Source organism: Armigeres subalbatus, chromosome 3 (genome assembly GCF_024139115.2).
Source record: "Armigeres subalbatus isolate Guangzhou_Male chromosome 3, GZ_Asu_2, whole genome shotgun sequence".
In the NCBI taxonomy this organism is placed as follows: Eukaryota; Metazoa; Arthropoda; class Insecta; order Diptera; family Culicidae; genus Armigeres; species Armigeres subalbatus.
In genome coordinates this window covers 174093532-174104687 of record NC_085141.1, presented here as the reverse complement: position 1 = coordinate 174104687, position 11156 = coordinate 174093532, and the positions used below count along the sequence as shown (strand labels likewise).

Genomic DNA, 11156 nt, shown 5'->3' with positions numbered 1-11156 from the left:
GCTAAGTATGGACAATAGAAATTCGATGTTTCCCCAACTAATTGTTTGTAATTTAGGTCACATAGTTGGGTAGGAAGTTACGGTCGCACCGTGTGGTCTACTGAACGGTTTAGGAAAAACCAAATGTAACATGCCCTAATCTAACCTAAAATAACAGCTAATAAAGACAATCTAATTTTAGCTTTGAGCTGCACTTACAACGAGCTGCTGAAGGATTGTTTTTTCTTCCTCCTTACAAACTCAAAGATTTGAGCGGGATGCCATCTAACGACGTCTATGACTGCGGTGCATGTGAGCGACCGAATTCCGCAGATATCGGCATGGTAGCATGCGACGGGTGCAGCGTATGGTACCATTACGCTTGTGCCAAAGTGTCGCCCGGAATTCAAAATCGATCGTGGAGATGCAGTACTTGTGCACCTCAACCGTCTTCGGAAGCAACCGGAGCAAAGAAGAAAGGAGGTAAGAAGCAGCAGGCGAGTTTGACTGTTCTCGGTGCGACATCGGGTGAGATTCAGAAGTCAAGCGCCTCGAATCAAAAGAAGACTTCCGAGAAGTCGAAGAATTCTGAATTATTGAGGACGTTGGCTATCCCCAATCCGGATCCGAACACTACCGTCACTCCGAAAAAGCATCCAGAATTAACGGCTTTATTGACATCGAACCATGAGAAGGCGAAATCTTCCAAATCAAGTAGTTCTACAGCCAGAGTTCGCGCGCAGCTAGCGTTACAGCGATTAGAGGATGAGAGGCAATTACAGGAACGACAATTGAAAGAGGAACGATCGCGAATAGAAGAAGAACGGGTCCGCCTAGAACAAGAGAAACAGCTCAAGGATCAAGAACATGCAATAAAATCGAAAGAACTGGCGATGCAGGAAAAGTATCTACGAGAAAAGTTTGAGTTGCAGGATCAATTGGTAGAAGAAGCTGCTAGCCACAAGTCAGGCATTTCGAGCCGAAAAAGTAGGACAGAGGAATGGTTAAAAACCCAGCGCGAGCTGAGCAAGCGGGGAAATGTTTGGCCCGGTTTAGCGGTTCCAGTTCAACAACAACAAGGTTACGATGGTCGACAAGAAGAGTTGGAAAATCATAATCATGACATCAGAACCAATGGTAGTTTGATACAGCAGTTTGGCCGCCTGGAAGGAGTAGCTAACGGTTCCAACGGGGAGGGACTGACTGCCAATCAAATATCGGCGAGACAGATCTGGCCCAAGAAGCTTCCAGTATTTTCGGGAGATCCCGAGGATTGGCCGATATTTGTACATAGCTTTGAAACAGCTAACATCGCGTGTGGGTTTTCAGACGTTGAAAACATCATACGTCTACGTGAATGCTTGCGAGGACCGGCACGAGAAGCCGTGGTCACTAAGCTAATGTTTCCTCAAAATGTGAAGGCGATCATGGACACGCTGCGACGATTATACGGCAGACCACAGCTTTTGGTGAAAAACCTTTTGAACAAGGTTCGTCGTGTGGATGCACCGAAGCCTGAAAGATTGGATTCCCTCATCAATTTCGGATTGACGGTACAACAGCTATGCGACCATTTGGAGGCCGCAAATCTAAAGGGTCACTTGTCTAATCCAACCTTACTCGGCGAGTTAGTAGATAAATTACCGGCATCTATTAAACTCGAGTGGGCGAGGTTTAAGCGTCCACATGCTGAACCAACATTGAAACACTTCGGAATTTTCATGGAGGAACTCGTCGACGACGCTAGTGAAGTCACGTCACCCATTCAACCGAAGTCAGTCAATTCTGGAGCTGACAGGGATAAGTCAAAGGAAAAGGGACATCTATACACACATGAAGAAGTTGTTGAAGAGGAAAGTCACAGCGAACGTCAGCCTTGTCCGATATGCAAAAGAACAGACCACCGAGTGCGGAATTGCGAACGATTCCAACAATTAGGGTTGGAGGCTCGCCTAAAGGCGGTTGAGCAATGGAATTTGTGCCAAGTTTGTTTGTTCGATCACGGGCAATGGAGATGTCGCTCGAGAATCCGGTGCAACGTCGGAAACTGTCGTGTTCGTCACCACCCACTGCTTCATCGTCAAGAACAACGTCGACATCAATTACGAGCATCAGAGTGCAACACTCACGAGCAATCGCAAAGGTCCGTCCTTTTCCGGATAATTCCCGTTACATTGTATAATGGAAACCAAAAATGTGAAACTTTAGCCTTTTTGGACGAAGGTTCTTCCCTGACCCTCATAGAAGCAAGACTGGCACAGCAACTTGGCGTTTCAAGTGTTCCAAAACCATTAGAGTTGCGATGGACCTCTAGTGTAATGAGAAACGAGCACAATTCCGAGCGAGTGAATTTCGAAATCGCCGGCAAAGGATTAACACGGCGTTTTATATTGAAAACCGCTCACACAATTGAGGAGTTGAATTTGCCAAACCAGAGTTTGGCTATGGGCAAGTTGACCGAGCGATTCTCACACCTGCGTAATCTTCCTGTCTCATCGTATTCCGGAGCCGTTCCAAAGATTCTTTTGGGATTGGAAAATCTAAGTCTTTTCGCTCCACTGGATAGTTGTGTTGGCAAACCAGGAGATCCGATCGCCGTGAAATCGCTGTTAGGTTGGTCCGTATATGGTCCGGATGGAAGTGCAATATCGAAGAATGGATTTGTGAACGTCCACGAATGCAGTTGCGACGCTGATCGTCAATTAAACGACTTGGTTCGACAGCAGTTTATTATAGAAGAAGCTATTACCAGCCGAACGCCAACTCTCGAGTCCGCTGACGAAAAACGAGCCCGTGAAATATTAGAAAGCACTACGAAGTTTGTGGAAGGAAAGTATGAAACTGCATTGCTTTGGAAAACCGACGATATACAGTTGCCAGATAGTCTCCCAATGGCGATGAAGCGCCTAAGAAGCTTCGAAACCCAACTAGCCAAGGACCCAAGTCTACGAGCCAGTGTCAATAATCAGATCGTAGATTATACGCAAAAGGGCTACATCCACAAAGCCACCGAACATGAGCTAATCGAAATAAATAAAAGACAGGTTCGGTTCTTGCCCTGGGTGTAGTGACGCATCCAAAAAAGCAAAAGAAAAGGCTGGTGTGGGACGGCAAAGCCCAAGTAAACGGAGTCTCTCTTAATTCGCGACTATTGAAGGGTCCAGATCTGCTGGTGTCGCTTCCATCGGTCATCTGCAAATTTCGGGAGAAGCGCATAGGATTCGGAGGTGATATCCGAGAAATGTTTTTGCAGCTTCGGATGAGAACCTCGGACAAATATTTCCAGTGCTTCCTGTTCCGGTTTAACACTCAAAACCCTCCAGAAGTGTATATAGCAGATGTGGCTATGTTTGGTGCCACATGTTCACCATGCGTTGCGCAGCACGTTTTGCGTCTGAACGCCGACAAGTGGGCGAACGAGTATCCTTTGGCGGCGGCAGCGATTAAGGATAAAACATACATGGACGATTACTATGATAGCGCCGATTCTCCCGAAGAAGCAGCTAAGCTGGCGAAGCAAGTGCGATCCATCCATGCGCATGGAGGATTCGAGATGCGAAATTGGGTGAGCAACAGTGGCGTAGTATTGGAAGAGCTTGGCGAAAGTGTCGCCCGAGATCCACGTCTTTTGCAATCAACAATAGGAGAAAAATGGGAGAGAGTGTTGGGGATGTTATGGCATCCGGAATCGGATGCGTTGACCTTCTGCACGGAGCTAGGTGAACAGTTGCTTTTCTACATCAATGGAGATAAACGACCTACGAAACGCATAGCTCTGAGGATTATAATGAGCTTATTCGATCCCCTTGGTCTATTAGCTCCATATCTTATTCATGGGCGTACCTTAATACAGGATTTATGGAGAAGCGGTATTCAATGGGATGAAGAAATGAGAGACGCCGAATTTACAAAATGGATGCGATGGGTGGAATTGCTGCCTGGTATTCGTGAACTCAGCCTTCCACGTTATTATTTCGGCGACGCACAACCGATTTCCGAACAATCATTGCAGTGTCACGTATTCACCGATGCCAGTGAGGCAGGATATGGCTGCGCGGTCTACTTTCGCGCTATCGATGAATTCGGATGTGTAAGATGCTCTTTAATCATGGCGAGAAGCAAGGTTGCTCCACTCAAACATTTGTCCATCCCTCGATTGGAGTTGGAGGCTGCAGTGCTGGGCGCTAAATTACTCAACAATGCTTTGGCTTATCACTCTCTTCAACCTCGCAAGGTGTACTTGTGGACGGACTCTTCCACTGTCCTCTCGTGGATTCGCTCGGATCACAGACGATATAAGCAATTCATTGCGCATCGTATTGGGGAAATTCTGTCGTTAACCCAAGCAGAAAACTGGCGATGGGTACCGTCAAAGAACAACGTAGCTGACTGTTTGACGAAGTGGGTACACGATACGGAACCTGATTCGAGCGGGAGATGGTTTAAGGGACCGGCATTTCTATACCTCTCCGAAGATCTGTGGCCCCAGCATTTCATAAAAACCAATACCACTGAAGAGTTACGCTCCACCTACGTCCTAGCCCACATCTCTCTACCTATTGGGATAATAGACACTTCTAGGGTATCGAAATGGAGTATACTTTTGCGAACTGTAGCATGCTTGTACCGCTTTGTCAACAATTGCCGCTTACGAATTTCTAAACGCCCGATAGAAACCTTTCCGGCGACAAGAAATCAGCAGATCTGTTTGAAACGTACCATTGCATCGTGTAAGACACCGTTGAAGCAGGAAGAATTTCAAAAAGCAGAGCAGTTTTTGTGGAGAGCAGCGCAAAGCGAATACTATCAAGACGAAATTCGAACTCTGCTGAAAAACCGTGATCAAACGATTGCGGAATGGTCGCCAATCGAGAAAAGCAGCCCAATCTACCAATTATCACCATTTGCGGACGAGTTCGGAGTAATTCGAATGGAAGGAAGAACCGCGAATGCTATATATACGCGAATTTCGACGCGAGATTCCCGATCATTCTTCCCAAGGACAGTCAAATCACTCAACGACTTTTGGAGTTTTATCATCACCGTTGCGGTCATGCAAGCAAAGAATTGATTGTTAACGAGGTCCGCCAACGATTTGAGATCTCGCATTTACGTTCGGCTGTGGATAAAATTTCCCGAAACTGCGTGTTCTGTAAAGTAAACAAATGTAAACCCTCTCCTCCTCGAATGGCCCCACTACCCCAGCATAGACTGACCCCATATGTGCGACCATTCAGCTACGTGGGAATTGACTACATGGGCCCATTGGAAGTAACCGTCGGTAGGCACAAAGAAAAAAGGTACGTCGCAGTGTTCACATGCTTAGTCGTACGTGCCGTGCACCTTGAGGTTGCCTACGATCTATCGAGCGAATCGTGTATAATGGCGATCCGAAGATTCTCGCGAAGACGTGGGTCTCCAGTAAATATTTTTTCGGACAACGGTACCAATTTTGTGGGCGCCAACCGGGAACTTCAGAAGCAGATACAACAGATCAACATAGCAAGCGCTGGCACTTTCACAGACGCACGCACGAAATGGTCATTCAATCCTCCCTCCGCCCCTCACATGGGCGGGGTATGGGAACGAATGGTACGCAGCGTTAAAGAAGCAATGGCTGCATTGAACGATGGACGCAAATTAACCGACGAAATCTTATGGACTGTGCTAGTCGAAACGGAAGGTTTGATCAACTCACGTCGTCTCACTTACATGCCACAAGAAATAAATTCTCCCGAAGCATTGCCACTAAATCATTTCATCTTGGGTTTGCTCGACTGGGACACACGAGCCTCTAGAGCCACCGACGAATGTAGGACAAGTTCTCCGAAGTAGTTTTCAACGATCTCAACAATTAGCAGACGTTGCCTGGAAGCGATGGGCGAATGAATACTTTCCTACAATCAACAAGCGGACCAAGTGGCTGGATGACGTGAGATCCGTCAAGGTAGGGGATCTTGTTTATGTGTCGGAAGGCAAGAGAAGGTCGTGGATTAGAGGTTTTGTGGAAGAAACTATTCCTGGCAAAGACGGAAGAGTTCGGCAAGCAGTAGTGCGAACGGCATCTGGAAAACTAAGGCGTCCAGTGATCAAGCTAGCGGTGTTGGAGCTGGGTGGATCTACGGAAGACCCTCCTCTCGATCCACGGGGAGGGGGATGTTCTGGCAACACGACTTCTGAACCATCGCTTCCTAATGCAGAATCCAGCACTAAACGCACACTACGTTCCTCACAACAATGAGCCGCAATATAGTTTTGTGTAGATAACAATTCGTCGCTGTACGCTCTTATCAGTAAATTTCATAGCGAACGTGATTCGTTTATTTTCTATTAAATTTGTCCTATATAGTGCTAGTGAGGTATTAACGCTAATTGAATTTGAATGATAACTAGCAGAATAGGTATTATACCGTGATACCGTGTCGCTGTAATTCGGACACTCAATTTGTTATTATATTTATAGGAAGCATCATTTAAGAGGAAAAGTGAAACTAGTCGAAACAGATATCAATCTTCGATAGTGTCGCTAAGTATGGACAATAGAAATTCGATGTTGCTTGTAATTTAGGTCGCATAGTTGGGTAGGAAGCTACGATCACACCGTGTAGTCTACTGTCGTAAAGAAAGGTTTAGGAGAAACCAAATGTAACATGCCCCTAATCTAACCTAAAACAACGGCTAATAAAGACAATCTAATTTTAGCTTTGAGCTGCACTTACAACGAGCTGCTGAAGGATTGTTTTTTCTTCCTCCTTACAGTAAAAGTAAACGTTAATTTTTCAGTATTCCAAGTTCTCTTGGTTGGTAGATTGAAACTTTTGAAATGATTCGGCCTTTTGGGGTATGCTAGAACATTTTCGGCCTTCTGTGGTTCGGCCTTTTGTACTGATCCCGCAGTCTTGCAGTGATTCTATTTACTTCGTTTTCCGCAAGGAGAAATCTTTGGCTACTGTTCATTGAATTCGATCAAATAATAAACAAATCTACCTTTTCTCCAGCGAATGAGAGATAAATTTTACAGTTTACTGCTGGAGATCCGATTTCGGATTCAGTAATGATTACCCTGGAATGAGTTTTGAACTGTGATATCCTCAAATAAATTACATTTGTGCTTATCATACGTCTCGTGTGAGATTAGACGTTTCGAATGAATTTAGAGACGATTCCCCTTGCCCACATGAATTGCACACTGGTCTCGCATGAGAAATGTCGAATTCGACGAGAAGTAGTATAGGTACAATTGTATCGGATTTGCAATGTGATGTATTTATATTTATTAATAATCTTGCTTTAATATTACATGCTGTCATATATAGAATGTGAATCATTTCAAGTACAGTTTAAAAACATAGAAAAAAAAGAAAAACATCAACAGCACATTTGTGTTTCATCAATCAGCAACTAACAAATTAAACTGCTCCGATTTAGGAAGTAACTCTTCGCCGAATAATATCCGTGTTATGCGTAATGTGTATTTGTCATTCTCTTTTTCATTGCACTTTATCTTTGTTTTAGCTTGTTTTATTTCATTGCTTTTTGAAAGACAGAAAATATAGAATAAAAACGACTGTTTTGTGTAAGTAGTCGGAGTGTGGTAAAGATTGCAAATTGTGTATTTTTTCTAAGCATAATTTATAACTGATTTCTCAAATCAGCTTTCATAAATGGCACTTTATCAATACGTACTCTAAATGTACGATTTGATTAGCGCTTTTTGCTCTTATAATTGTCGATAACATAGGTCCGGGATTCTCCTCCTGGAAAGAGCATGTGTTTAAGGTACAGATTCTTTCAATTTTGTCACCACTAACATTTTTGAAACATTCAACTTTTTTCATATTCATACCTCCACTTGCAATCCACTTTTAGATAACTCTTTGCCATTTGTGAATACTTTTTTTTTTCTTCATTTGACAATTTAATTCTTTTTATACTTTTGTCTATTTTTAGTGTGTTTATTACGAACTACGCATGAATATAAAGTGAGTTTACTTGTTGTTTTCATTTTCGTATCAGAGGTAGAATATTTGTCGGTTGCTTTGTATCGTTTTAATTCAGTTAATGTTTTCATCATACGCAATTTTTGTTATAAGAGACAAAATTTGTATTCACTTTACGATACTTGGTTGAATCACTTGGATACTTAACCGTTTTGTTTTTTAAGAGTTAGCGTAAAACTTGTGTAGATTGTTATCTGTATAAATAAATTTATTCATGGTTTAGTTGCTAAGTATACATGTTTTCATGCTTATCATAAACATAATCTACTAACAAATCACACGTTACTTCCTGTTTTTGCTATCCGTTAAAGACGACATGCTGTGATTGTACCGAAAACAGTGTCTTGCTTTATATTTTAACGCAGTATGTTCAGAAAAAACATCACCAACTCAGTGTCGCATAGATGCTTTTGTAGTTTCAAAGCACAAGGGATATAGAATATCTCTATTGAGTAACTTTTGCACTAAACGTCTCAACGGATAGTACGTACATAAGTCTTATATTCTAATAAGCATTTAATATGCGCAACACTTTTTGTGATCACTACTCCTACATGTACATATCACTATAAACCAAACAATAGTTCCATCACGATTGAAATAGGTAGGAAATATTCTACGCATTTGGAAATTTAACTTCCAAATCAGTAACCTTATGTGATAGGCCCGGGTTATTTTCACTTACTTTTATAATATTTTCTTAACTCTCAAATATAGAATTTGATAATTCCCCGTTAGGATACGGCAGACACGAAGACATTTATATAGAAGTGGTATTTGAAACGTGCCGTGGACACGTAAAAAGGCTTTTATAGAATTCAATTGCAAAACGTTCAAATATTTATGATTTTATCTCAGTTCTTGTGGTTGGACAATTGATTCTTTTGTAATAATTCGGGCATTTGTACTGGTCTTTCATAGACAGCAGTTCATACTTAACTACTTGTAACTTGTCCATCACACCTTAAGCTTTAAAAAATAACTTGTCCATGTCCATATGCGCCCAAGTTTCCCGAACAACAAGTAGGATGACACTGATTTTGATTAATTTTTCGATGGAGCAATGGTTTTTGCCAAACTGATAACTTTCTTTCCCTTAGGAAGATAATTATGGTCATAGTATTCGATACGCCTCGATTCCTCAACGGTTCGGCCCAATGATATTGATAATGGTACCTACACTTCTGCTAAATTGAAAAAAAAAAACAACGCAGTGCGAAATCCGCTAGAGAAAAACGAATGCAATATGTATAGGTAAACGAGAAAGGCAAAACCATCTGCCCATCTAAGGGCCGATGTCCACGTAGCGGTTTTTAATCTGCGTGCACGTCGCGTCCACGCAAGATACCCAGAATCAAATGGACTAAGGGAACGGCCAGAGTAGACGCGAAGTGCGACACGAAGTGAGATTTATCTTGAAAATCATATAGGTACCACTACTGTTTAATTTGGTGTCAAAATAATTTAAATAGAAGGGAATCATAAACATGAACCTTATGTTCTTCACGCAGAATGAAAGTTTTAAAATCATCGATTTATTTGTTATATTAATCGATTTATTTGTACCTATTTGACTTTACATAACTAAGTGTTATGATAACTTGAAATGGCTGCGTCCCAGAAACGAAAGATTGATATGAAACATCGCGTGTTCAATAAAGATTGGCGAGATAAGGGTTCTTTCTCAAATTACGTGACGCTAAATTTGTTGATTTTGGACCACTCCCTCGTAGCATTTTTTGTATGAAAGGTTTAATTTTTTTGTATGAATCGTAACGCTCGGCCGGAGCCCCTCCTTCTCCCTACAGCGTTACGTAATTTGTGGAAGGACCCTACATTTTTTCATCGCGCCGATCAAAAGGAAACCGGCTCTTCCAGACAAGTCGTCGCGATTCTATCGGTGGATTGCTGCCGGCAATATTATATTTACGGTTCCATATCTACGGCCACAGAATCGCAGTCGCCAAGCGATAGAATCGCGTCGCATGTGGGAACCTTTGCTTAATTTTACCACAAATTGTTGCTGTGTTGAAATAATATGATTTGAAACGACACTGCGAGATCAAGTGCGTGCACGCACCATAATATGCGCAGTTAGGGAAATGCAAGTTTAGTCAATTTATACGAATTGTAGAAGGTAAATATCCGCCAGAAATGGTTTCCATATTATAGTAATATTATCATATTATAGTTTGAGAACTATATTTGGTACAAAAAAGTAGAATAAATAGGAAATTTTACATTGCACCTTTAATATATGCCTAACTTTGCGCAGGGGGAAGCCCATATGGCATAATGAGTTAAATGTCAAAGGCCAAAGGTTTGTCAAAGGTTTGATATAACGACCATTTAGCATAATCGTTATGGAACGTACACACGCTCAAGCAGTTTGACCAACATGCAGCACGAACAATCAATTTATTCGACCAACAATATCACACACGAACGACCGAAGCGCCAACTTGAGCACCAACCATCAAAAATATATGGGGGTTTGTGCAACTTCACTACAAATGCTCAAACATTTTTGGCGAACCTTGACTCCGCCCTCGACAACTCAAACCAAAATCAAACCGTTTTATTTTTTTCAAACCGAGCCGCCAACTGTCAAATGATTGTTTGAACAACTTTACAGCAGCAATCGAAGCGTTTTCTTGGGGGCGGAGTCAATGTTCGTCAAACTGCTTGACTGGTGTGTACGCTGCATTAGAAAGATGCGTCAAATACAGTGAACCATTTGGCACAACGACTATTTGCCTTATTGTCTACAACAAAATACGTGAAGTAGGGGAACGGTTCGGGACTTCATCCCATAGCTCCTATTTCCATCCCATCAAAAACAAAGCAATTAAAAGGAATTTGATTTGTTTCTTATTTTTTGTGATTTTTTCACTAGTGAGCACGCTTGTTGGCAAAAAGAAGCGACGAGATTGGTGCTGTATTACTTTGTTTTGCGATGAGATGAATATATGTTTAGTGAGATGGAAAACGGAACAGTTCCCCTATATGATTATGATTCCATTTTTAGAAGTACCTATATGTATTTTCCAGGAATACGGCAAAGGAGTAGATGACTCTTTCTTCAAAAGTATGTATTCATTTGCCCAGAATAAGGCGAACAATATATGATTCCTGAAAGTACGCATTTGCCCGGATCGAGGCATGATGATATGCCTT

At 42.2% G+C, this 11156-nt stretch overlaps 1 protein-coding gene across 1 annotated transcript; it reads left to right on the top strand.

Annotated features, from left to right (window-relative positions):
- The first annotated feature begins 257 nt into the window (after positions 1–257).
- Positions 258–6220, top strand: LOC134222148 (uncharacterized). The gene is made up of 4 exons (XM_062701291.1): positions 258–3023; positions 3137–4900; positions 4981–5791; positions 5841–6220. The coding sequence occupies exons 1-4, from the start codon at positions 258–260 to the stop codon at positions 6218–6220; spliced, it is 5721 nt and encodes a 1906-aa protein (XP_062557275.1).
- The last annotated feature ends 4936 nt before the right edge of the window (positions 6221–11156 follow it).

Excerpts from the sequence above, each read along its gene's own strand:
- LOC134222148 (XM_062701291.1), top strand. The coding sequence starts at position 258 with ATGCCATCTAACGACGTCTATGACTGCGGTGCATGTGAGCGACCGAAT. Across the intron at positions 4,901-4,980 it reads CATTTGCGGACGAGTTCGGA|GACAGTCAAATCACTCAACG; the intron begins GTAATTCGAATG and ends ATTCTTCCCAAG. Across the intron at positions 5,792-5,840 it reads CTCTAGAGCCACCGACGAAT|ACGTTGCCTGGAAGCGATGG; the intron begins GTAGGACAAGTT and ends AACAATTAGCAG.